Source organism: Protopterus annectens, chromosome 3.part1 (genome assembly GCF_019279795.1).
Source record: "Protopterus annectens isolate FY-2018-M chromosome 3.part1, PAN1.0, whole genome shotgun sequence".
Taxonomy (NCBI): Eukaryota; Metazoa; Chordata; order Ceratodontiformes; family Protopteridae; genus Protopterus; species Protopterus annectens.
Genome location: NC_056732.1, coordinates 216,270,100 through 216,297,226, shown reverse-complemented (window position 1 = coordinate 216,297,226; position 27,127 = coordinate 216,270,100). Strand labels below are relative to the sequence as shown.

The window sequence follows — 27,127 nt, the reverse complement described above, 5'->3', positions numbered from 1 at the left end:
ATGGTGCACTTTGTTTGGCCCTGATATTAATAACACCCCAACCAGGAGCGGGTAGGATGGCAAGACATTGTCTGCAGTGGGAGCTCATTTTACCACCCCTCAGAGGACCTTTTTGCTCAACCAAAGGAGTGAAAAATTCTTCAGGACACTCCAGGTGACAGTACCACCCTGGTACGGGGGGGGGGGGTTCTTAATAAGATGCAGCCCTAGGGGGTAGGAGTATTCTGCTGAATCAGGGCTTTAGGGGGCCTTTCTCTAGGAAGACCTTTCAGGCGACCCTGAAGGTTTACTTGGCTGCTGCACTCTGGAGGCAGTCAGGCTCTCCACCCTCAAACTTGGCAGGCCGTCATATTGGATGCCTGGGTGTTGAGAGTGGTTAGCAGAAGCTATACTCCTCCCTTTCAGTTTTGCCTGACGTTTTATCAAAAATCCTTTTTAGATATTCCACCCACATCAGGAAGGAAGGCAACAAAGATTCAAAAGCTGCTTGTTAAATGAGTCATCAAGGAGGGCTCATCAGACCAGATAGTATCTTTTCAAAATTCTTTTAGATGTCCAAGAAAACAAGGACCTCTGGCCCATTTTGGACTTAAGTAGACCAAGTATATTCATCAAACAGACCAAACTCCATATGGTAACCGAAGTCCATTCTGCCTGTGCTGAGAAAGGATAACTGTGTGCACTTCAAAGATGCTTATCACCATATTGAGATAGCAAGGCACTCCAGGAGGTTCCTGTGCTTCTGGCTATCACTGTCAGTTCCAAGCAGTCTCCTTTGGTATCACCCCCCCCCTCCCGAGTGTTCACCAGATGCATGGTAGTGGTAGCACCTTAGCTCAGGCTGCAGGGATTCCAGGTTTTTCTGTACCTGGATGACTGGCTTTTTACAGTGACTTCAAGGGCATTGTTACTTCTGGCAAGAGGCAACTTCCTCCATCTGTGCTGTCCTTGTGGATTACAAGGAACTTCGAGAAATCCAATCTAGAGTCAGTCCAGGCTCTGGTGTTTATAGGTTGCCATCTGGACATGACCATTTAGGCTGCCAAGCTTCTTCTCTCAGGGTAATTATTTCTGCGTGTTCAAGCCCGTCAGTTTTTTCTGCTTCTAAGGCATCCAGTTTCTCTAGTTCTCTGTCTCGGACTGATGGCTGCTGCCATATTACTAGATGTTCATCGTGCATACAGCTGCAGTCATAACAGATGGGTTTTCCTGCCATCAGGCGGGTCCTCGGTCGGCCGAATTCCAAAGTCTAGGTCTGGCGTCAGTTGTCGTCACTTCCTCCCTGACGTCAGTGCGACAGGGGTATAAAAGATCTAGCTGACGCCATTTTCTCCAGTCTTTCTTGCCGCGCGGTGCCCAAAGCAGAAGCAGTTCGCAAGTGCCGGTCGGCCAGCTCCTGAGATTACGAATATTTTTCAACCGAAGTCTTCTTGAAAGCTAAGTACCCCGTTGGGGAAACTTTTCTTGCCTCAGACTGATGTCAGACAAAGTTAATAATTGCATTTCTTGTGGGAAGCAAATACCGCATAAGGATTTTCATTCCCTCTGCATTCCTTGCCTAGGCCCAGACCACGACGTCTCGGTCTGTCGTTTTTGTGCTACATTCAACAGATGCACTATTAAGTGTCGGGCGGAGTTCGCCCAACACTATTTTGGCAAACAGTTTAATTACATTATGTCGTTGGATACTCTGACTCCAGTTATAAGTAAAAAGCGCAAAGATAAGGACCGACATACGAGGTCCGCAACTTCTACCGACACCACGCCAAAACCGACTACAGGTGCTCTGTTTCTCAGTGAGGCGCCTACGCAGCCCCTGACTACCGACGACACTTCATTGGCGGTGTCTTCTGTGCCCGAGGTCACAGGCTCTTCGGCCCACACCCAACTACAGATACTGAAGCCACTATTGGCGGTGAAACTCAGAGTTTAGACAGACCTGCCACCTCTCAAGGCGTCTACAGGCCTTCCTCTTCTTTTTCCATCAAGGCTTTCACTAAGTCTAAATCAGCCTTGCATACTAAAAAACAAGCTCCACAGGGCCCTTCTCAAGGCCCCATGCCTAAAAAGCAGATGCTCAAAATGGCTGAGGATTTGATTACTCTTATTAGGGGTTCTCAACCCCCCCCCGGACAAAAGACCCAGAGTGGAGGAAGAATCCCCCTCCTCGGACCAGGCCTCCATTATTTCAGAACATTCTGAAGACCAGGAACATTCTTACTCCCCTTTTGAAGATTCTGATGCAGAGGAGTCCATTCCCTCTGTCTCCCCCCTGAGGATTACTCTTTTGGGGAAACCTTACATACCTTGAGGGAACACTTCCACTGGGAAGGTCAAGAGTACTCAGACTCCAAGAAAAGGCATAGGGATTTCCTCTTGCTCCCTCAGCACAGGCCTCTGGCTATACCTCCTGTCTTAGACATTCCAGATGATGTGTATTCAGAGGCCTGCCTTAAATCAGATTCTTTACCTCCAGCTCCAGTCAAGCCTGACAGGTATTACCGGGTTCCTGACTCACTCCAATTCCTATACAAAAGCCATGCAGCTGACCCAGAAACTATATCACAGAGTCCCAAGGGAATTAAGGACTCCACTGCTAAAAATCCATTACCTTCAGAGGGAGATTCCAGAGCTTTAGAGAGGTGGAGGAAAAAGGTTTACACCTCGGCCACCTTAACCATGAGGGCATTAAACTGTCAATTCCATATGGTAAAGTACCAACAATTTCTGTTATCACAGTTGAGAAACAAAATGTCACAACCTGAACAACCAGACTTGAAGGAGTTGCAGGATTTGATACATAGTGCAGAACAAGTGGGTAAACATACCTTGCAATGTGGTTTTGATGCTTTAGAGGCCTCATGTAGAGCTGCTGTTACAGGATCAGTCATACGTAGGCATGCCTGGCTCAAAGAGCAAACCTTACCAGATCATGTCAAAGCTAAATTGCTAGATGCCCCTCTGCAAAAAGATGTATTGTTTGGTGTTAAAGCTGAGGAGGTATTAAAGAAAATGGAGGAGAAGGCAAAATCAATGCAAACAGTAAAAGATTTCCTACAGGTACAACCTCCACGTTTCAGTAGAAATTGGCCTTCTAAAAATTGGTCCTTTCCAGCCACGGACAGGCCCCAAAGAGGTTGATACAGGCGCCCGAGGGGCAGAGGGCAATCTCAAGGATCATTTAGAGGCAGACAATGGCAAGCACCCACACAAAGAGCTGGTGAGGATAGTTCACAGCTATTCAGAAAGCAGAACCAATGACTTTCCCCTTTGCATGCCAAGCAAGGCTCAAATGGCAGCACCTTTAGGCGGAAAACTGGCATTATTTTCGAAAAATTGGCATATTGTCACAAAAGACAAATGGATCCTGGACATTATAGACAGATGCTACAGATTTCACTTTCACACCCTTCCAAAAATGAGAGGCATGCCAAACCTGCCACACAATCAAAGGGCAGAGGAACAGAAACACATTTCAGATCTCATGGACATGAAAGCTATTCAAGAGGTACCTGTACAAGAACAGGGTCAAGGTTTTTTATTCCAGACTATTCCTGGTACCAAGGAAGGGAAAAGATTGGAGACCTATTTTGGACCTATCCATCCTAAACACATTTTTACTCGTGCCAAAATTCAAGATGCTCACATTACAGCAGCTTCTTCCCATGCTGGGCAAGGAGTCTTGGCTGGTAACATTGGACCTCAAGGAGGCATACCTGCATGTCCCAATCAGACAAGATTGCAGAAGATACCTCAGATTTCTTGCAGGTTCAACCCATTATCAATTCTCTGCATTGCCCTTTGGCTTATCTACTGCGCCCAGAGTGTTCACGAAATGCCTGGCATCAGTAATCGCCTACTGCAGACTTCAAGGGATACAAATATACCCTTATCTGGACGACTGCCTAATCCAAGCAGACAGCAAGCACATACTTATGAAACAGCTGGCGTTTGTAATAATGTTTTTGAATTCTCTGGGATACACAGTCAACAAAAAGAAATCAAGGCTAATACCCTCTCAAACAATAATTTTCCTGGGTGCCAGCTTGGTTACAAACACCCAGATGGCCTACCTCACGCCAGAGAAACAAGGGCAACTAACTCAATACTTCAGAAAACTGGCAACTTTCACCAGGCTGACTGCAAGGAAAATCCTGCAGGCTCTGGGATTCATGGCATCTTGCATCCTACTAATCCCATGTGCAAAGCTGCATATGAGGAAACTTCAATGGTACCTAAAACCCATGGTCTCAACACAGCCACAGTTTGGAAACAATAATACCACTAATTCCATGTCTTCAAAAGGAATTTCTGTGGTGGGCTCAAGCATGCCAAAGAAACACAGGTCTCCCATTCTGCAAGCCTCAAGCAAATCAAATCATCACAACAGACGCCTCAGACTATGCCTGGGGGGCGCACATGACAGATCGGTGCATTCAGGGCAAATGGTCCCAAAAAGAAAAGCACCTACACATCAATCAGAAGGAAATGCTAGCAGTGATAAATGCTATTATAGCTTTCAAAGACCTACTGCATCCAGGCCAGCTATTGATAAGGACGGACAACACCACAGTAATGTGGTACATAAACAAACAGGGAGGTACCCATTCTTACCCCCTATGCAGGCAAGCCATGTCTCTTTGGAACATGGCACTAGAATTACAAATCGAGCTTCAAGCACAGTACCTACCAGGCAAGGAAAACACACTGACAGACAACCTAAGCAGAAATATGACAGATCCACACGAATGGAAGTTGCATCCTCAAGTTTTCACAAGGATAACTTAAGCATGGGGAAGGCCAGACATAGATCTCTTTGCCTCCCACAGAAATCACCATTTGGCAAAATTCTGCTCAAGGACCTTTCATCCACAGGCCTGGAAGGTGGACGCGCTCTTCTTCAGTTGGGCAACAATAACAGTTTATGCATTTCCACTTCTCCCTCTGCTGCCCAAAGTTCTATTAAAAACCAGAGCAGACAGACCAAAGATGATTCTCATTGCTCCAGACTGGCGAAGACAACATTGGTACCCACTCCTGAAAAGCCTGACGCATTCCCCACCATGGATCCTGCCTCTAATGCCTCTTCTACTGATTCAGCACAACTTCAAAACTCTACACAGTCAGCTGAAAACACTCAATCTAGCCGCATGGAAGATTCCTTAAATTCACAACAGGCCCTACTCTCCAAGGAGGTGCAGGATGTCATTTTGGAGGCCAGAAGACTTTCTACAAGAAAAGCCTACTCTGCAAAATGGAAACGGTTTTGTGCCTGGAATGGGAAAAAGAGTCAGAATCCAGGAATACTAAATTTACCCCAAATATTACAGTACCTAGCTGAGATGCTCAGCAATGGACTTTCATTCTCCTCCATCAAAATCCATGCCTCAGCCATTTCTGCAAAATACAACACTGATCCTCCTTTATTCTCTCACCCCCTCTTAAGACAGTTCCTCAGAGGGGCTAAGAATATAAAACCCCCAAGGAAACAACCAGTACCTGCTTGGGACCTCAATTTCATACTAGAAAAACTGACCTTGCCTCCTTTTGAGCCAGCTGCTTCAACAGAACTACAATACTTGTCTTGGAAAACAGCCTTCCTCCTGGCAATCACTTCAGCTCGCAGGGTTTCGGAACTACAAGCCCTCATGGCTGTGCAGCCTTTCATCATTTTCCATCAGGACAGAGTTACCTTATGAACCAATCCGTCCTTTATGCCAAAGGTAGTATCCAGGGTAGCCTTGAATCAGGCTATCCACTTACCTACCTTCTACCCTAATCCACAAAACAAAGGGGAAAGACTGCTACATTCCTTGGACATTCACAGACAGCTGCGTTATTATTTGGACAGAACAAAGCCTTTCAGAAAATCAGAGCAACTCTTTGTGTCCTATGCTGCAGGAGCTCAAGGGAAGCCTATTTCCAAACAGACCATCTCAAAGTGGATAGCCCACTGCATACGCTTTTGTTACTCTTTTCATGGTAAATCTGTACCTGCAGGCATCAGATCTCACTCCACAAGGGCCACAGCTACCTCTGCAGCTTTCCTCAGGGGGGTTCCTACCAAAGATATTTTGGAAGCATCCTCTTGGAGTTCCGTACATACCTTCTCCAAGCACTATCCCCTACCATTATACTCCAAATCTAGAGCAGGCTTTGCCATTGCAGTCTTGCAGGGCATCCTGGCTCCTCCTAGTTCCACCTAGTGCCTGCCACCTCCTTTTTAGCTTTGGGATTCTACCCATCTGTTATGACTGCAGCTGTATGCACGATGAACATAGTGCAGTTTTGTACCTACCATAAATGTAGATGTTCGAGTGCTAATACAGCTGCAGTCCAGGTTTCCCTCCCTCCTTCCCCTCTAGGGGTATTCTTTTATGGTGTATTTGCTTGCAACTACTGTTTTTTGATTATATTGCATTGCATTATTACATAATTTTATGTATTGCCTTCCTTCTGGGGGCACCTGACATCTGGGGCAAGAAAAACTGAAGAAAATGGCGTCGGCTGGATCTTTTATACCCCTGTCACACTGACGTCAGGGAGGAAGCGACGACAACCGACGCCGGACCTAGACTTTGGAATTCGGCTGACCGAGGACCTGCCTGACGGCAGGAAAAAACCCATCTGTTATGATTACAGCTGTACTAGCACTCGAACATCTACATTTATGGTTGGTACAAAACTGTACTTTCCCTTGACTGGGTTCTCATGAAGGTTCTTCAATAGACGTTTTCATTCCACTTGTCTGTGACAGCTCACCCTATACAGTTTACCATTTGACTTAGAGGTTTGTCATCACATTTGTTGGTTGTTGACATCAGACAGTGCCTCTGCAGGGTACATTTTGTTCTTCCCCTGCTCACGGACACCATAACCATGGGTGTTTCCCTCTTGGAGTGGGGAGGCATTACAAAGGGAAGACTGTCCAAAGTATCTTGTCCCAGTTAGAAGCAATCTGCAGATCAGTGTTTTGGAGATGGTGATGATGGCATTGGAGGCCTTTCTTGACTGTCTCACAATGCTGTGATTTTTATCCAGACTAATAACATGGGAGTTTCCTGGCACACCAACAAGGGGGAACTCAATCCTGTCCCCTGTGTCAAGAGGTTATGGGGGTGTGGCAATGAATGATGTCTTGTCATTGCTTTATGATAACGCACATCCAAGGAAATCCAGCATTCTAGCAGACAAATTGAGCAGAAGCATTATGGTGTCTCACAAGTAGTACTTCAGTCCATCAGTGGCAGCACAGACTTTCAGCCACTGGGGCCAGCCTTTCTGCTGTCTGTTTGCAACCCCTTAGAAGACAAAATGAAGCAGCGTGTCTGCCCTGATCCTTCACAAGAGACTGTCATTGAGGGACACTCTAGTCCATGCATGGGCCCCATGTCTTCTCTATGCATACCACCTAAACAAATTTAAAAATACAGTTTGTACATAAACCAGCCTGTTGCAAGGCAACTGTGATCCTGATAGCCATCTTCTGGCCTATAGAAGTCTTCTTTGTCCTCACGTAGTTCACTGTCATTTGGTCCTGGAATATACAGTTGTGTATCTAATCTTTTATCCCTTGGGATACCAGTACCCAAATGTTAAATCCCTCAAACTGACTTCTTGGTGCTCCACTTCCATTGATGACCAGAGATCTCAAGCTGTCTGATAGAGCATACATATCCTTTCCTCATTTCAGAAGCCCTCCACCAGGAAAATGTATGTCAGTAAGTGGAAAAGATTTAGTATTTGAAGGGTATGGACCCCTTTAATGCTGTTTTGAAGTTTTAAGCTTGTCTTTTTCAATCTAGTTATAGGTATGTACTATTAAGGTTCAGTTAGTGACCATTTCCAATTTCCATGTTGGTCAAGGCCATCTTCCCTAAGATTATCTAAAGCTTTTTTGAAAGGACGTCTCTCCTCAGACCTTCTTTGAGGGACCTGGTTCAACATTGGGACCTGTCCGTTTTATTACATGCATTAACCAGGGCACTGTTTCAGCCTGCTTCTACTGTGGATCTTAAACTTGTGTTGTGGAAGACTCTCCTCTTTGCAGTAACCTCTGCCAGCTGAGTATCAGAATGTTAGTCTTTATCTCATAGGCCTCCTTATCTGATTTTTCACAAAGACAGAGTTTCCTTGCGGACTGAGACATCCTTATTTCCTTGGGCCTCGGAGTCTAAAATCAGTCTAATCATTTGCCGGTATTCTTTCCAAATTTCATTAATTTGGGTGAATACATTCTCCACCGTCTGGATCTTCGACAGTTGAGATTTTATTTAAAAAGAACTAATGACTTTGGATAGCCAGACCAACTCTGTGTCCTTTTCAAAGGCCAACTTAGGTAAAGGAGTTTCTAAGTTCACCCTGTCCAGATGGCTTTCTGACTGCATATCTTTTATGCCCCAAATTAATGGTTTCTCCTTGCCTTCCAAACCAAAGACTCATTCTACAAGGGCTGTATCTACCTTAGCAGCCTTTTTCAATTCCACTTCTTTGGATAGTATTTGCTCAGCTGCTACTTCCTTGAACACTCATACTTTTGTGTATCACTACAGCCTTGACATTCTGTCTAGGTCAGTGGTTTCCTTTGGCTCCATCATTCTTTAGAATGTTCTCTCCTATTACCACTCAATACGTCTGTCTAGGGACTCTGTTCCACAGGTTGGGAAAGTGGAAAAAATAACATTGGATATGAAAGTTATGTACTTACCACAACATCAGAGCCACGTTATCATCTTCTGTCCTCCTTAACCATCCCTCTCTCCATCTCCATACCAAATTGTCATTGGTATTTGTTGGCTCTTAGTAGACTTTTGTTAGCCTGCCAGAAGTCTTGCTTGTTATACTTACTTGGGTATTGGCCTGATGATTCTTTAGGTGACTTATTATGTAGAGACCAGGTATGGGAGGGGCATACTCAATTTGAGGAGACTTAGGGACACAAAGCATTATGGGATGGGAGTAGGAGCTTTGGAGTCTAGACTCTAAAGTTCTAGCCTCTGATTTGATTGGATCCAATAAACCTATAGGTCAAGATGGAGGGAAGAAGACAACATGGCTCTAGTGTTATGGTAAGTACATAGATTTAGATTTTGATAACACTTTAGCCATTCTGTCAGCTAGAGACACAAATGCTATATAATCATGTTTCAAGATTGTAACTGGTATATATGAAATTGGTTTTAAGGGGTCTTTTCCTCTTTTAGTAGAACAACTAAGATGGCTTTCTCCCAAGATGCTGGTAGTGCTCCTCCTTTTAAAAATTGTTAAAACCCTCCAGATTTTTAACACTTTTTTCCCTCATAACATCCAGATTTCCACAGGAATACCATTGGTTTCTGGAGAGTTCCCTGTTGATTGATTATACATCACCATTTTTATCTCATTCTCTCCCATTGGAGTTATTAATTACTGAGCGTCATCTTCCTCTAACCTTGGCATATTTAACACTTCATAAATGTTTCCATTTGTGTCTTTTCTTAGGTTCCCATTCCTCGGCACTATATAGATTTTTCATAGAATTTCTGAAATATCTCTAATACCTTTATAGGCTGTCTGAATGTTCATCATTCACACTGCCTCAGTGCCATATGGGTTCTGTGCCTTCACAAACCCGCACTGACAGCTTTCCAGAGCTCAGCATTCCCTCTTGTAACTCCAGGGAATCAGCTAAGTCCCTCCCATCTGGGGAAGTATAACCCCTGTCACAGAAAGTCATTTAAGTCGTTTTGTGCCAGCTGTAGGAATCACACAGTTAAATCTCCTTGGCAGCCTGCAGTGGTGGATGCTTCCAGACTCGTATAAAATCCCTTTATGAACTTTCCTTCCTTTGTTTAATTTTTAAAAAATGTACACATGCGTATACCATTTTATATTAATATACTTACTATTTACTAGTGCTGCTTATTCCTCTGGGAATTCTAACTTATTACTGTGTTGTTTGAATGTTTTATACTGCTTTTAAGCATATGGATTTTTTAAAGTGTTTTATGACTTGTACTAGGAACTGAAGTTCTGTGTTGGCAGCTGAACACTAGAGACTGCCTTGTGCATGTAGAGCCATGATTTAATTGCACCTGCTGTTTATTGACTTCATTTTGAAGTTCCCACAGGAAAATTGCATTTCTTTCACCCTTTTCTTCATTTATGTGATATTTGCTTCTGATTTGCTATGTCGATTTTACTGCAAATTACTTTATTTGGATTTTCTGTGGAGATTTTTTCTTTTCTGAAAAGGGAATCTCTTATGTAAATGCTTATTTATGCTGTTTTAAATTTTTTTTTTTAATTTAGGGGTATATATTTGATTTTTGGCAGTATTTGGACAAGTACATTTCACTTGATGCTGTGACCGTGTATGCTGTTGTTTACTGCACTGTGCAGTTTGTAGAACAAGTGTATTTAGCCGTTTGTTTTTTCCATTAACTTGATGGATGCTGATATGGCCACCCCCACCCCACCCAGTGAAATCCAGCTGCACCTAAAAAGACAAAAAAAAAATAGCAAAAACATGCCTCAGCCTATAGTTTGTAAATCTTGTGCTGCCTTTAGCTGGCCTACAGACCACTTGGCCTTTTTCCCCTGTCACCCTCTGGTATGAGCCCCAGCCCTCTATGGTACAAGGGCAGACATATTCTGTGGGGCAGTTCCAGTACCTGGTTCAAGTATGGGAGAACTAAAACCCTTTAGGTGCAGGAGAGGTCCAGGGTAAGAGACCCCTTGCCAGACATAATAGTCTGTCCACAGATATTTTGTCCACTAATGTAGTTCAAAGCAAGAAGAAACCAAAACATCACCAAACTGCAGACAGGTTTTTACCATGTATAAGACTGATGTGTTTCATTAGAAAAGAGTGTTTTACAGTTGGCTAATCTCTATGCTTCTATTCAGAATGATTGTTGGGTTATTTTCTTTGGAGATCAGTCTATGGCTGTAGATTTTGATGGAGAGACTGATTCAGACAGTAGTGAACAACTCTGTATGTCCATTATGATTGTTTGGAAAAACTAGTTCCAAAACCCAAGCAGGTGTTTACCTTTCCACAGATGCATACAAGGTTTATAGGTGTATTTGAGTGGAAGCAATCTGGAGCTGCACCAGAAATTAGCATAGTTTATAATTTTATTGAGGACGAGATTCCAAATGTTTCGGCTGTTCCTCTTCTGTTACTGGCCTTAGAAGGTGTTTATTTTACAGTGTGCTTACAGTTTAGATGACTTTGCTGCATCTTTGCCTGTTAAACACAAGTTGTATATGAATGAGATTGTTTCAAAACTTGAGTCACAATAGAAACATGCTTTGAGAAGTGTCTTGGAAGACATGGGCACAACTTCTAGAAATGCAAACACTTCTGTTGTATTGTAAAGGTATATTTGGTTATATAACAAGAATATTTCTGATTTAAAAATGAGATTTTGAATGCTCCTTTAAGTTCTGAATTTGTGTTTTGTCCTGTTGCTACCCATATTCTCAAACAATGGGATAAATTGCTGCAAGGGGTAACTAGCATGTTTCATATTCCCTGGTTCTCCTTTAACAAGCAGCCCATCTTCAAAGAGAAGAACAAACAAAATTCCCAGCCTAACAAGAGTCAGGGTACCAAGAGGAAATGATAGAAGGATAATGCTGCCAAACCAAATAAAAGGGATTCCTTTCTCTAAAAGGATCAATCCGCTGCTAAAGAATAATGTTGTCATGACTGGGGCATCCTGTTCTTCCTCCCCTTTGCTTCATTTCAGCAGTCTGTCCACAAATACTCTCAGACAGATGGCTGATGGGAGTAATGCAGAGAGGCTGCTGTTGGCAGTGTACAGAAAATCCTCCTTCCTTTAGGGGAATCCCTTTGTATCTGCTAGTCCAGGCACATCTGTTCTCTGGTACTGTTTCACATGTTACAAGCAGGAGTTATAGAACCAGTTCTTACACCAGAAAATGGAAAAGGATTTTACACCATAATCTTTTTGGTACCCAAGAAGGAGCTGTCATGGAGACCAGTGTTAGCTTTGTCTTACTTAAATACCCAAATTGAGAATACTCACCCTGCAGATGGTCCAACCCCCTCTTCTGGGCCACTGTTTTATGGTGACTTTAGATCTGAAAAATGATTATCACATTCCAGTTGCTACCGACTTTAGAAAATATAAAATTTGCTTTGTCTAGCGTACATTATCAGTTTTCTACATTACCTTTTGGGCTAACTTTTACACCTCAAATATTCATGAAGTGCCTGGCTCCAGTTGTGGCCTACTATAGGACCCAGGGCATTCACATTTTCCCTTATTTAGATGACTTGCATATTTCTGCAGAATGTTTCCCAGTATTTAGAATCATTAGACAATGTCTTGACCATTCTAGGTCACCTGGGATTCAAGTTAACCTACAAAAGTCCTGTCCCCTACATCCTCTCAAAGAATCGTCTTCCTGGAGTCTATGACAGACACAGAAAAAAGAATGGTCTTTCTAGCAGAAGACAAAGTCCTGACTTATTAGAACATTTTCAGGGATTTCTGTCTTCAAGAATCTGTCTCTGTGAGAATGTTCCACAAAATTCAAGGCCTCATGGCATGAAAGACCCTCATGATGCCAATGACCAGACTCTATGTGAAAATGATTAAGTGGTACTTAAAAAAAAATTGTTGGCCCCGGCATTTGCATCCCTTAGAGTTCCAGGTACCAGTGCTGGAATTTGTGGAACAAGAGTTACGCTGGTGGATGTATCGATTGTCTCTCAGGACAGGTCTACTCTTCTCCCTCCAGACCCCATTTCAGTCATTCCAGACAGACTTGTCAGATTTTACATGAGGAGCAGTGTCCATAGGAGTTTAAGTGCTAGATAGATGGGGTCCTTCAGATGATATAGAGGACATAAATGTCAACAAAGTATTAGCAGTGATTCGGCTAGATAGATGGGGTCCTTCAGATGATATAGAGGACATAAATGTCAAAAAAGTATTAGCAGTGATTCGGCCCATTTCACTGCTTAGGGTCTGCGAGTCTTGTTTTAGTGGTCATAGATAATACTACACTTATGGGGTACCTGAACAAACATGGGGGCAACCAGGTCATTTCATCTTTGCTGGTTGACAGTGATGGCCTTTGAGCTAGCCTTACAGCATTCTCTGATGCTTCAAGCCTCATACATCCTATCAGAGCAAAACATAGTGGAAGATAGAGTAAGCAGATCTCTGACAAACCCTCATGAGTAGAAACCCAGGGCAGAGGTCTTCCAGGATTCAGACCAGATGTGGGAAACGCCTCAAATAGATCTGTTCACCTCCTTTCAATACAGACAGTTGGAAAAATTGTATTTGAGACATCCCTGCAGCCATGCTTAGAGGGCAGATGCATTCTCATTCCCTTGGATGGAAATGTTCTTTTATGAATTTCTACCCTTTCCACTGAAACCAAAGGTGCTTCTGAAATTTCAAAAGAATTACCAAAGATCATTGTGGTTGATCCCATTTTGGCCCAGGCAAAGTTGGTTCTTCCTTTTAATGCAGTTGGCCAGGGGCAATTAACACAAGCTTCCTCACACACTGGATCTGTTCACATAGTGCCGGGGTGACTGGTACACTCCAACTTAGAGCAATTGCATCTGACAGCCTGGATGATTCTATCTTGCTGCCTTTTAGGTACTTATTCCAAGAGGATGTACAGCAGGTATTGATAAGAAACCTCCAACTAGAAAATGTTATGTTTAAATGTAGACTAGATATGCTAGGTGATACTTGATTGATAACAAGAGGGTTTGGTATGGTAGTCTCCCCCTCTGGTTTTAAAATGTTTGCGTGAGCTACTCAGCGACAGCTTATCTTGAATCTCTGTCAAGGTGCATCTTGTGGCTATTTCAGCTGGTCTACCCATGGATCCTTTTATGAACGAATAGTCTAGGAAAGGAATGTTGCAGTTGAGACCCCCACCACCACCAAATCAAATTCCTCCAATTTGGGATCTCGACTGTATTCTTTAAAAAGAACGACTGTATTTAATTTTGAACTGGCCTTTCAAGTTGATTTAAAGTTTATGTTTCAAAAAAGTTAATTTTGCTTACTGCTGTGACATCTGCAAGGTGTGGTAGGGTTGCTTTATGCACTAATCCAGCTTTCATGCCAAAAATTGTTTCTGAATGTACCCCAAATCAAGCCATTAATCTCCCAGTTTTCTTTCTCGAACCTAAAAACAAGAGTGAGAGAAGGTTCTGCATAACTTGGATGCACACAGGCAGCCCAGATGCCGCCTTGGCAGAACCTAAGCCCTTTGGGAAAGCTGAACAGTTGTTAATTTCCTATTCTGATGTTAAGAAGGGTCAGCCTGTCTCTAAGCAAATGATTACTCCCTAGTTGTACTTTGTTCTTGTTTTTTATTATTCCCACCACGGTAAATCTCTTCCAGGCAAGCTTAAGGCACATTCCACCAGAGCCTTGTCCTCTTTGGTGGCGTATTTGAAAGAGTGAATTCTAGAAGCATTCTAGAGGCAGCAGTCTGGTTCTCTGTTCATACCTTTGCAAACACTACAAACTGGATTCTTAAGTTCCAGAGCAAGCTTTGCAAGGACTGTTTTCCAGGGGCTCCTGTATCCCTATCCTTCTCCCTCCTCCCAGGTAGGGTAAGCTTTAGAAATATACCCATATGCAACTGAGATAGTATGAATGATAAACATAGTATAGTCTCACAAATCCTACTACCTGTAACAGTAAATGTTTGAATTTCATACTGCCTTAGTGACAGCACCCACTTACCAAACCCTTTTTATATGTATAGTTCAATGGTATCCAACCTTGTTATGTTGGTTAGCATTGGTTATTTCTGTTGGTGTTTTTGGCTGCATATGAGCTGGTTTCAGGCAGTTCTTGTTTCTGGTTCTCCTTGGTTCTTCCTACTTAGCACCAAAAGCCTGAATAACTGACTTCCTGTGACAGGGGTTAGGCTTTCCCGATGGGAGGAGTTTAACTGATCCTGTATCACAGGGAGTCAGAGGAGGGAATTATGAGCTCTGGAAAGCTGCCAGTGAGTTTCTGCAGGTATGGAACCCAGGCAGTGTAAAGTAGGACTTGCACAACTGTACTTTATTTTTCTACTCATAGGCCCCCTTAATTTGGTAATTCCTTTTCAATTTTCTGTTGTGTCAATTAATTGTTGTGCTGTGGGATGATTATTATTAAAAAGTACTTTTTAACACCAAGTTTTCTAAACTGCTGCATATTATCAAAATACTCCTACTTTTTCCTTTAGCACCCAGCATTTGCTCTTGGTTCTTGTTCCAGTAAGCTTCCCTTTCATCTCTGCAGTACTTTAACCTTTGGTAATCCTTCTAAATAATTTATAACATTTTTTTCCTGTATCTCTCTCATTTCTACAGTATTTTTAAATTTCATTTTTGTTTTATTCCACTCCTCCGCTATTTCTTTTGAAGACATTTGTACATTCCCTAGCATCTCTTGAATCATTTTCACTACCCATTCTTTAAAATTCTATCTTTTTAACAGATAAGTAGGAAAGCGTCAGTCTCATTTTTACTTCAGTACCCTGCATCCTTATCTTGGTCTCTATCAGTGCATGGTGTGAAATAGTTAGTGGATTTGTTTCAAAACTGTCAAATACCCCTGCTCATGTGATATATACTTTCTCTCCAACTTAGCCCAGCTATTACACCTCGGAGAATAATATGTAAATTCTGTCTGGGTTCCTGCTGGTAATTTCACATCTTCTATTCCAAATATTGTGATATATTTCTTTAACCATCTACACTCTCTTGCATTTTCCATTCTAGGGCCCACTGATGCATCTTCTTTATTTATCAATAGTGAATATCCACTACTACCTACTGATGAGTAATATTCCCTGCTGGAAGCTGATTTCCTCTTCCATAATTCTCTTAAGCTCCTTAATAGTAGTTTTAGATGGGATATAAATCCACATCAGTGTAACATGCCTTTCTTGTCAGTGACCTATTATTACAACAGATCTAACCCAGCTCTCCTTCTCCTCCTCTGTCACTCAACCCCCCCCCCCCCGTAGAAGTGCTTTAACAGTGACACAACAAGCTTCAGTTGTCAGTGTATTGGCCTGTTCAGTACTTAGTGGTTATATTTCTGAGTATTAAGCTTCAATCATTGAGCCAACCAACAGCCTTAGTTTGATGTATCCACTTCTGTGAAATGGAATTTTAAAGTTGTAGTGGTCATTCGGCTTTCTGTTGGTCTATTCCTGATCTCCTTCCCAAATACAAATCGTAAGTGATGCTTCAGATTCACTTGAGAAAACACATTTAAAGCCTTGAAGAGTTTGGGGCACGTTTCCCATTCTTCTTCAGTCCTACACATGAATCTGAGGGATGTTTTCAGTAATTTTAATAATGAAGACCTTCAAGAAGGTCCATTATCCAGGAGTCCAGTAGGTGGCAGTTGGCAGTACCACCATCATGTGTTACATAAACATATGTGGGGTATGTATTACCATCATCTTTGCTGGTTGGCTATGCATTTGAGGAATCTGGCATTCATCCAGGGATCTTCATTTAGTGGTAATTCACTTAACAGTGAAGAGCAGTGAGACTGATGCTTCTTGAACTGATCTGTCTGTAAGAATAGCAAGCGTCAGCTCCAACAACAAGTGTAACTGTCGCTCATATTCCGCCTGGGACTTCTGGACAGCAGTCTTTTTGTGTCTCAGGAAAGTACTGTGATTCCTAAGTTTAACTCAAAGTACTAGGACAGAGTTACAAAAGACTTGGAAGAGGAATTATTTATGCATCGTCTCAAAATCCCTTGATTCAAAAGGTTGCTAACATAAGGAAGAAGCACAACTGTATGCAAAATCCCAATGGTTCTGCTCTGGCTTTGAAAGACACCAACACAATTCTTTCACCTCCTGTACAAAGCCTCTCTTGTGAGCCATCAGTGAAGAAAGATCCTCATTACAGTTGAGTGCGCCTCCAAGCATTTCTGCAGTTACTACCTACTGCGCCTCTAGTCGTCAAATATTGCTTGTTCATATTTACATTAATAATTCCAAAACCATGCTACGTACAAGGTATCAGACTACTTTGTCTTGAAGCATACATGATGGCAAATGCAACTGCATCGATATTTGACCTCTGTCAATGAATATGCGTTAGAATTGTAAGGTGATAACTTCATTTTTTAAAGGCATAAGCCACACCCACTGGGAGTTAAAGGTACATGCTCAAAACAGGTGTACTGGAGGGAATAAGTTAATGTAGGTCTCAATCCTTTGAATCCTTCAGTTTGGGTTCAGCTGTTTTCGTTTTAAATAGTTAAGGTTTTACAGGAGGCTAGAAAAAACATTGCTAGGCCTTGACATTTGTGTAGTTTGAAGTGTTTGTCAGTGGCATGATAAAGAAGAGTTGGCTCTGTTTGTGGTTCAGCATCTCTATGTCCAAAACTATCTTCCCAGTTTATTTGGAGGGTTGTATTACTGTTCATTTACAACTCAAGTTCTTCTACTTTGGCAGGTTATCTTCTATAGGAGTTTACTCTGCTTCTGCTTGGTAAGTGGCTAAAAATGTTTCTTAAACAAATGCTTCATCTTACTCTATAAAATATCTTTCTTCATAAATGTGACCTTAATACTGCCTTGGAAAAGCTGAAATGTTCTTTTGCCTCTTTTTTTTTTTAGTTCTTTTAAAGTTCGTCTTGAAGGATAGGTATTGTAACTATTAACTCTACTAGAAGAGTATTGATGGGTACAGGCTGTTACTCCACTATAAAAGGTATTTCACAAAGGTAGAGCAGCCCTGCATACAAATGCTTCATGCAGAATTGTATGACAGTTGTAGCCTTAAACTGTTCTCAGTTTCAGGACCAAGGTGAAAAAATTGTATACCGTATGAGCCCATGAAGGCAACCTTTGTCTGCATCTTTATAAATAGAAAAGTTAGTAATTCGGAACAGTTTTTTATTTGTTTCAACTCTAGTAGGTTAGATCTTCTGTTGGGGAGCGCAAGAGGGTTTTAAACTAGGTCACATCTTGCATATAGATGCTGTTATGCTTTAGTGGTCAAACCATTATAATTCGTTTATTAGGTCATATTCTTTGAGCGATATGGCAGCTTAGCTCCCCATTGAAATTTCGAGATTCTAATTGCAGTCTCAAGACATCAATCAATCAATTAATTAATTAATTAAATACAGAAGTGTGAATATTGATCATTGCGCTTTTCCTTTTAACTTGTTTTTGCAAGGTACTCAAATTAACAAGTCCCAAAACACTGAAAAAATGACTGAAAGTTTAGGAGAATAGTGAATAATTCAACATAACTCTTCTCCTTTAAACTTGTTTTTTTTTTTTTTGCATGGGAAGAAGACCCCTCACTCCCAAACTTACATATACCAACTCTGAGATCACCATATCTCAGCAAAAAGGGAATATTCTGAGAAATGGAAATCTCAGACTTCTAAGTCCAGATTTTCAGCCATTTGATTTGGTTTCCACCTCTAAGGACTCAGCAGTTCAAAGCTCAAGATTTAAAAAGGTTACCAGTGTCTGTTTCTTTGCCTTCATTCAAAAATATTCCTCCGTCACTGTACGCAAGGCAGTCAAAACATCAGTTATCCACATATTTATCCAGCATTACAAACTGCACTGCATGCCCAAGATTAGAGTGGACTTGCTACAGCAGTTTTCAGTGGTTTGTTAGAGGGAAGTTCAACCTAATCTTTAGATTAGTATGTTGGCATTCTTTTTGACTGCAGACCATGAGGGCAAGGATTTTTAGTATTTTTTTAGCAATTTGTCTTCAAATCAGTTTAATTTTGCTACATGAAAGTTATAACTGTTAATGAAATTCATAGGCTCGTATGGTTTTTTGTTAACAGAAAAATGTCTGAAGTATTTTGAATATCGTCCACAGGATCATTATACTTTACTTATCCTCTTTTTCTGAGGGCAGACTGTTGTTCTGTAGTACACCTCACTGCTCAGTCTTTGATCATAGACTCTGAAGAACCATACAAAGTAGTCCTTGACTACAGCCTAGATGCCCAGAGCTTGAGTGGCAGCTTTGGTGTGTGATGCAGCTGGCAGGGAGGATGCCCATCCTGAGACATATTGCTAGTCAACACTGCCGCAGTCCCTTCAGAGCCAATAATAGAGATGTGTGGTCTCAGGGGCTTGCATTATGTTCACGAATCCACTGCCTAATGGCAACCTTCAATGCGCATATTTGGAAATGTGCACTTGTATGGGAGAGGCTTTGTTGGCCTTATTAGTGACTTGAATTACATGTTCTCCCCCATCTAAGGGGAGAGGTTAAGCTGTTACAAATGTCCTCATTGCCAGGGTGCTGACGAGGGTAAATGCATCCTCATGGCTGCCTGAATGACTGCTCCTTAAGACAGCTCTTGTCTTGATCTCGAGTGAATTTCCTAGGTAAGGGAGTGAATGAGCTGCATTCAGTTGGGGAGAGACTTGATGTTCAGCAGTCACAAGGGCAAAAATCACATCTTTTAGCAAATGTGCTACTAAACATGATTTACTTAATTACTACAAACTTAGAAAAAGTTGTGAAGTTGTGCAAAGTCTTTGGTGTTGAAACTGTTTTTACATTAAAGTATGGGTAAAGGTGTGTGTGGTGCTTTCTGGGGGTTATGGTGCATATCTATGTGCTGGTGTGTGAGAGGAACTTTGCAATTCTGTCCATACCCCTAGATGCCTTTCTGGGGGGTGTCTCTTTCTAAGGTGTAGCAACCTCATAGTTTCTTATATTAAAATTTTATATTAAAGGGGAACAGTCATTTGTGTGGGAGGTGTAAGGACCAATTTTTGTCAGCAAACTCGATGGATTCTAAAGAAGAATATCTTCACTTCTGTCACTGCAAAGTTTTTTTTCAACTCATTGAGTTTAGCAAGTCACCAGTGGACCATTTGACTTGCATTTGTACACTGATTCTTTATTTGAAGCTCGTCCACTAGTTGAAGTTTATATAGTCTGTTCAACAGCTCTTAATCATTAGTATAGGACTCCCACGGATTGGTTTAAAATATCCAAAAAGAGATACTTGTCTTTTGTACATCCTACAAGAGAAGGAAGGTTGGTGAAGAAGATGGTCAATACAAAAATGCATTTGAAAAAGCCCTAAGTCATGTTGGAACCCCCGTTCTCCTCCTCAAGCCATTCTGAATCTGTAAACTAGGAAGTTTCTTGTGGGTTAGCAGTACTGATGAAGAGCCGATTTATTCACATGCTCATGACCCTCCGGCCAGAGGGGCAAGGTGTCCCTTTGAAGTTGTAGAGGTTTGGGTGCTCATAGTTTGGGCTGCCAAAGGCCAGTGATGGAAAGGAAGCTGTTTTAGCTCATCACCACCTTTAGGTGACAGAGTATTCCTCTTTAAAGTGCAGTAGGATCTGCTCTTGGGGAATGGATTAGAAATTGTTCATACTGGGGTGAAGCATGGCATCTCATGATGAGGGCACCTGGTGGAAGTCTAAGCCACCCTGTCAGCTAAGGCCACTAGATGCGTACCCCTAGTGGGGAATAACATACAGAAACAGAAGACAGAAGTATTTGCAAATCCAGGTTATGATACCATTATTACTTACCATTCCAAATGGTGTCTCTACTAGGTGGATTAATCGAGTGAGAAAGGTCTGTGGCAGAGGATCATTGTCGTAGTAGCCAGCTTCCCTATTATGAGGCAGGGTACAGGACGTGAGTTTAAAAAGCATATATTTGAAGTACCCACATGACTGCTTCATGCAGAACAGGAAGCTGTGAAATAGATATTAAAACCTGTAGCACAGAGGCATATAGAACAGCTTACTCTTGCTCATTTCCAAGACAGTCCTTAAGGTAGTAATGAGGTCTCTTTATGCTTTCTGTTAACAAGAACTCTTTACTAAAGCTATTTATCATAATGAAAAATATCTGCATTATGGGTTATAAAACTTGGTTTAGAGTCTTTCTGTTGTAATGTTTTATAACAGTGTCAAACTTATTTTTGTCTGAGGCAGGTCTAAAGGTTAAAGTTCTTATGTCAGCCCTTTCATCAACCTGGATGTGGTAAAATATTAGCCATGGTAAAAATGTTTGTACCTTCAGGGGAAGGGGGCATTCAGATTGGTTTGGCCATCAGGGTTTCTCCAACTACTGGATGACCGGGTAACATCCTGTCTTCACAGAAAGGCTTATCCTTCTTCTGAGCCCGTCTCTTCCTGTGAAATATTTGACTTTTCCAAGAAGGGTTATTTTTAGCTGTGACATCACTAGGACAGTCCCTGAGTTTTGAATTTCAGATTAAAAAAAACGTATTATTCCACACTGATCAGGTCGTCTTGAACAAAACCCCTCAGTTCCCACTTAGGGTGTAGAATTCCATTTCAAACACATTGTGCATTTTTACTTCCCCATAATTAGTCCAGTTGATGATCTGCTGTACCTTCCAGACAGCCAAACAATTGAGTTATCCTGTAGGGCAGGTACTTCTCAGCGATCTGAATTGCCTTTTATCTTCTTTGCTAAAGGTAAGCAGAGTAAGAAGTTTTGTAATAAGAGACAAAAGCACTTATCTTAACAATATCTTGGGCTTTTATTGTGCTTCTGTTTCTTGTCCGATTTTGGATTTAAATTTTTTATTAAAGTAGGTTAGTACTATTGCACTGCGAGTCTGGGCTGTGCTCTTTTGTGTTTAGTTTGTATTTATTTTCGATCTGTGGTGTTAGGTAAGCAGAGTAAGCAAATGCCTTAGCTTGGACTGGTCTTGTTAACACATCAGTCAGGACAATAGCTTTGTTAATCAAGCTCCTCAAGTATATCATTGGGATACAATGTCCCCTCACTCTTCCCAACAAGAACTGTTGATGACATTTTACAGAGCGAGTGGTGTCTCATGGAAGGCTTATTCTTGATATATTTTTAACATGTAGAACTGTCAAGTGTAAAATGCACTATCTATAAATACATTTACCCCCCAAAGCATACATCATAGATAACCAAGAGTGACTTCATTCTTTTGCAACTGATTTGCAGTAAAATTGAGTGCTATCTTTCTTGTTTAACACCCCCCATATAAAATTAATAGTTGGCACATAACATTTTCAGACTTGTTTACATCTCCACAAGTGGTTGGCTTCACCTTTTGAGAACCAGTGGTACATCAAATGCTTACAGGCTTTTCCATCCAGAATTTATGTGCTGTACTTGCTTAGTCTGCTCTCTCTACATTTTTCAACCACTGGGATGGGACCTTAATTTACCTCCTGAGTCATACCCAGCATAACTCATCATGTCAGAAGCTCTTCTAGTACAATACACTGGATCTCATACTTAAAGGTTATTGGGAGTAACCATGTTTCATATATTTTTTAAAAATCTAGATTAATTTATAAACAGTTCCAAAGTTCTTTCTGCAAGTTGCATAAGAATTTAATCTGAAGTTTGTTATAGCTTGTGGGAAAACTGGCAAGGGCAAAGCTCTTTTAATGCTGTTGATGTTAGTTGTATCTCATCTCACACAGCTTGCTTGCTTGCACCAGGCAAAACAGTGATTTGTACATTTCATCCCTAGTAGGATAGATTATATTATTGCTAAGAAAATGCTACAGCTGGGTGGTTGAGGCTTCAAACATTTTTAAAATGTTGCATCTAGATGCATAACTTGACTACAGTGCTATTTTTCCATTAAGTTATAGCCACAATTCTTCCACTGCCTTTTGTACCATCATGTGCTGGGCTTGTTCTGAATCCTAAAATCATAGTACATTTTTAGTCTCAGCAGATATGAATTAAGTTGTTGCATACCATTCAGCCATCAAGTCCATCTTTTCACCAAGAAGATGAGGACAAGGAAAACTGGTATTCCTTTTTTTCTATTATTGAACTCTAGCAGGAAAGAACAAAGGAGGAGTGAGCATGTCACCCTTTTAAGTTGCCTCATCTGTGATATTGAGAAGAGTCATTGGGAGACAATGTCCCCTCACTCTTCCCAACAAGAACTGTTGATGACATTTTACAGAGCGAGTGGTATCTCATGGAAGGCTTATTCTTAATATATTTTTAACATGTAGAACTGAATTGCAAGGTTACACAATAACCTGTCTGTTTTGTTATATTGAACTTTCATGCCTGTGTTGCTGTGCAAGAAAACTAGAAAATGATTTTGATATTAGCAGTGTTTGCAAAAATATGAATAGATCCTTGCTAATGTAATGAGATTCCTTTTTTTTTTCTTTTTTTAACCAGGACCTGGGGTTGCTGGCTATCTTACAGCAGGGACTTCATCATCTGTTATTTCCAGTGTGCCACCTCCTGTTGACCCCGATGCACCTGACCTGAGCTGAGAAGAATCCTATTAACCTTATTTAGTTGAGGTGATGTAATGTCATGAGGACATCTGCTAGACACTCCAGAGCCAGCAGCATTTCCACATATAATTAGCCTTCACTTTTATGTCGCCTAGTAACAAAGTATTCCTCCTTTTTCTACAAATGTATTTTTTATTTTTTTGTTTAGGGAAAGGGGGGAATCTCCCAAATGTTCTTCACTGTGATATGTAAGAACATATTCCATGGATCAGCCTAAAGGAAGTGCACAAGTATTATTTTCTTGCTGTACTTGACAATTTTTTTGTTCCTTTATATAATTTTTCAGAACTGTGAATCAAATATAATTAGTTTTTGTTCCTAATTTTTTTATAACATTTTACAGTGCTGTACAAATTAACGTGGCTGCAGTGTTCAGCCTCAGCGGAAATCCTTTGAGATATGTACTTCCATTTGGAGGACAGTTAATTATTAATAATGTTTATTGGTTTGTAATTCAGATCACACAGAGATGTAAATCTGTTGTTCCTGGCTTTTGTTTACAAAGGTATAACTTGTTTCAATTTGCAGTCCTCTAAATTGCTCTCTATTGTAATGTTTCCGATGGCAAACAAACACGTATAACTGCCTTTACCAAGCTGAAAAGAACTTATATGGGGGGATATTTGATGTTATCTTATTATATATGAATATAGTGTCATTGCAAAATGTTATATACAGTATCCAATATATAAACTTTCTATATTGAATGTACATTATAAAGAACTTTCAGACTTGTACATAAAATTTTAAGAACAAAGTGATTTTAATAGTTTTCTTTATGATGAGTTGTGTGTGCGTGTTTGTGTGTGTGTACAAACAGATTGCATGCACTGTCGAAAATATAAGATAATTTAATACTTTGTAGTATAAGTTGTTTGGAGAGGACTGGAATATTGATCTATCTGATTTGACCTTTATTGGCAGTACTTTTTCCAAGGTCATATGAGTTCCACTGTGTTTTTCTGTTTTCTTAATCTTTATTATGCTAGAAAAAGACATTTTTGAGGCCACTAGAAGTCATTGCTGATGTAGGCAGTAATAAATCGATAAGATAGACAGGCAGCCTCATGTGTACTCGCCAGAAAATACTTTTTGAGCATCGTAAAGTGGGTTCTGTATTCTCCTCTGTGTGTATTCTGATACCATAAGTAATGTGATTGACACCCGCATAATGAGGCAGTCTTCAGAATTTGCTGCTCTGTTTTGTACTTGGTACGTCACCGTAGTACAAATTCTGGGTTGTATACACCCATCCAGCCCTACTGCATAAGTAGTGAGAGGTATGGAAATAGTCTAAATACACACAGACCAAAGTGTTAGCTTCATTATTTCTTCAAATGTAGAGTCTAGAAGAGATTAACTATGTTATGTGGTTTTGGTATGGCTTATTCGAATCTGTTATGTCATTTAAAGTGCTGTAATCCTAGCACTTGCCTTACTCGGTGATGTGTACATCCCAGAAGTGTTAAGCACACACTTCGCTCTAGTCTCAGTATTGTAAAATATTTTTGATATTTTTCTGGGCTTCTCTTTATACTTATCTGCTAGCCTTCAACTCTGGTTGTGAGAGACCAATTATCCAGGTAGTCGTCAGGGTTGTGCTACCCTTCGTTGGCAACCTGACACACACTACATTATTAGTCATTTGTTAACTGGGTTAGTCCAACTGAGCCAGTGGCCCGTTTTCAGTGGAGACCCGTGGAGAAAAGCTCCAGGCAGTTATAACAAAGTTACAAAAAAGAAAAACACCTGACAATGAAGTTTTATGCGAACATTACAATAATGTGCTTTACATGAGAACATTAGACATTTACAAGAGGCCTGAGAAGTTTACATAAACATTACAATAATGTGCATAACATGCAGTACAAAAGTTAGAATTTTTTTTAATCAACAAAAAGCGAAAGAGATGCAAATGAGATGGGACACTTGCAATAGGTGGGTGTCAAGTGTGAGAGGTAGTAAGGTGGGGTTTAAGTGGGATCATTGCAGTGACAGGTGCTGGCAATTAGGAGAAAATTTTTAAGGTTGAATGTAGAGATTTATGTTAGAAATGATTTGGATGTCAAGGGGAGTTTGTTTCATACATGGGAAATACTATATTTGTAAAGAAGTTTACCAATGTTTTTGTTTGGTTTATAGGTGTCCAGAAGGAGCTGTTCAGAGCTGTGAAGAGTTCTAGGATGGGTATAATGTGATATTAGTGAGGATAGAGCAGGACAGAAAAAGGGATTTAAAAGTAGAGTGCGAGTCATTTGCAGCTGGGAGTAAGGCATGTGCTGGGGGAAGTCAAACCACTGGAGTTGTTTTAGTGCATGGCAGTGATGAGATTTGTAGGGTTGGTTACTAGCAAATCTTGCAATACTATAGTATGACTGACAGAGTTTAGCCAGAAGGGTAGATTGTACATGTGAAAGATGGGTGAGGCATAAAGCAGACACGGAAGGAGGAAGACCTGAGCAAGTTTATGCCTAGAGTCAGGGGCTAGGTATTTTTTTCTGTCTGTAGAGTAGGCCAAGCTTTTGATTGGTCTTTTTTGCTACAGTGCTGAATATGTGTATCCAATTTTAATTGGTTGTCGATAATAACACAAAGACATTTAGTATGTGGGTCAGGTGGTATGATGGTATTGTCGAGAGAAGAAATGGTGAAGGCTGTTTTGAGGTTAGAAAAGGGTTTTTGGAAAAAAAAATAGTAGCTTTGTTTTTGGGATTTAGAATTAGTTGGTTGTCACTTAGCTATTTTTCTACAGATAAGCTATGTTGAATAGTAGAGAGGAGGTTAGAGAAACTGACAGAACAGGTAATAAGGGTAGAGCCGTCTGCATATTATGTCAGGGAGGAGGCTGTACAGGAAGTATGCAGTTGGTTTGTGAAAATATTAGAGTAGAGGGCCAAGAATTGAACCTTGAGGCACCCCAGTTTTTATTGGTAAGTAAGGGGAGCAGGTAGCCTGCCATCTTACTGATTGTTGTCTTATTAGTGAGATAGTTAGTGAAACATTTAATAGTAGAGGGAGATAAGTTGAGTTGTGATAGTTTGTTGAGAAGTTTGGAGTGTGATACAGTATCAAATGCTATAGAAAGGTCAAGAAAGAGGCAAGAAACCAGTAAATTTTTGTCCATGGCTTTGGCAATGGTTTGAGTAAAGGGCAGTAGATGTACTACGATGGGGTGTGAAGCCATGCTGCGTAGGTGTTGGGTTATTACCTAGAAGGTACTTAAGTTGTCTGTGAATGGATTTTTCAAGGAGTTTAGATAGTGGAGAGAGAAAAGCAATAGGTCTTTAGTTGGATGGTTCATTGCTGTTGCCTCCCTTGTGTAATGGAGTGGTAAAGAATTATGTCCATATATCTGGGACGGTGGATTCTTGACTAGATCTACTGAGCAGGTAAGCTATTAAGTGAGCGGATAGTTTAAGAAAGAGTGGGGGAAGGTTTTCAGAAGACCGGGAGCATGGCTTCAGCTTAAGCTGGAGAGATTTGATGTAAGATGGGATGGGGGTCGAGTGTGAAAGAGGGAGTATTGGTGAAATGTGGAGTGGGGGGGTGTTTATTATTCTGACCATTGTGTGTGAGTTTGTGAATAGATTCAATGAGGTATGAATTTAGAAGGGTGGCAGTTTCATGGAAGGGTTTGTGTGGGGTAGAGGTTGGGAGTAGAAGAGTTGCCTGGGTGCAGGATCTTATTAACAGAGTGTGCTGACATTTTTTTGGGGGGTTAGACTTATGAGTGAGTTGGGCATTGGAGTAGAATTTTTTTCTTAGCTGTATTGATGTGTTTCTTAGCCAGATTACATAGTAGTTTGTAGG

The 27,127-nt window shown here is 41.0% G+C and overlaps 1 protein-coding gene across 1 annotated transcript in view; it reads left to right on the top strand.

Annotated features, from left to right (window-relative positions):
• Window positions 1–24,078, top strand: part of DNAJC13 (DnaJ heat shock protein family (Hsp40) member C13) — a gene marked incomplete in the record, with an annotated part of 3,140,357 nt that extends 3,116,279 nt beyond the window's left edge. The window contains 1 exon segment of the mRNA XM_044066722.1: window positions 23,196–24,078. Within this exon segment, the coding sequence (XP_043922657.1) occupies window positions 23,196–23,293 (98 nt within the window).
• Window positions 24,079–27,127: the final 3,049 nt, after the last annotated feature.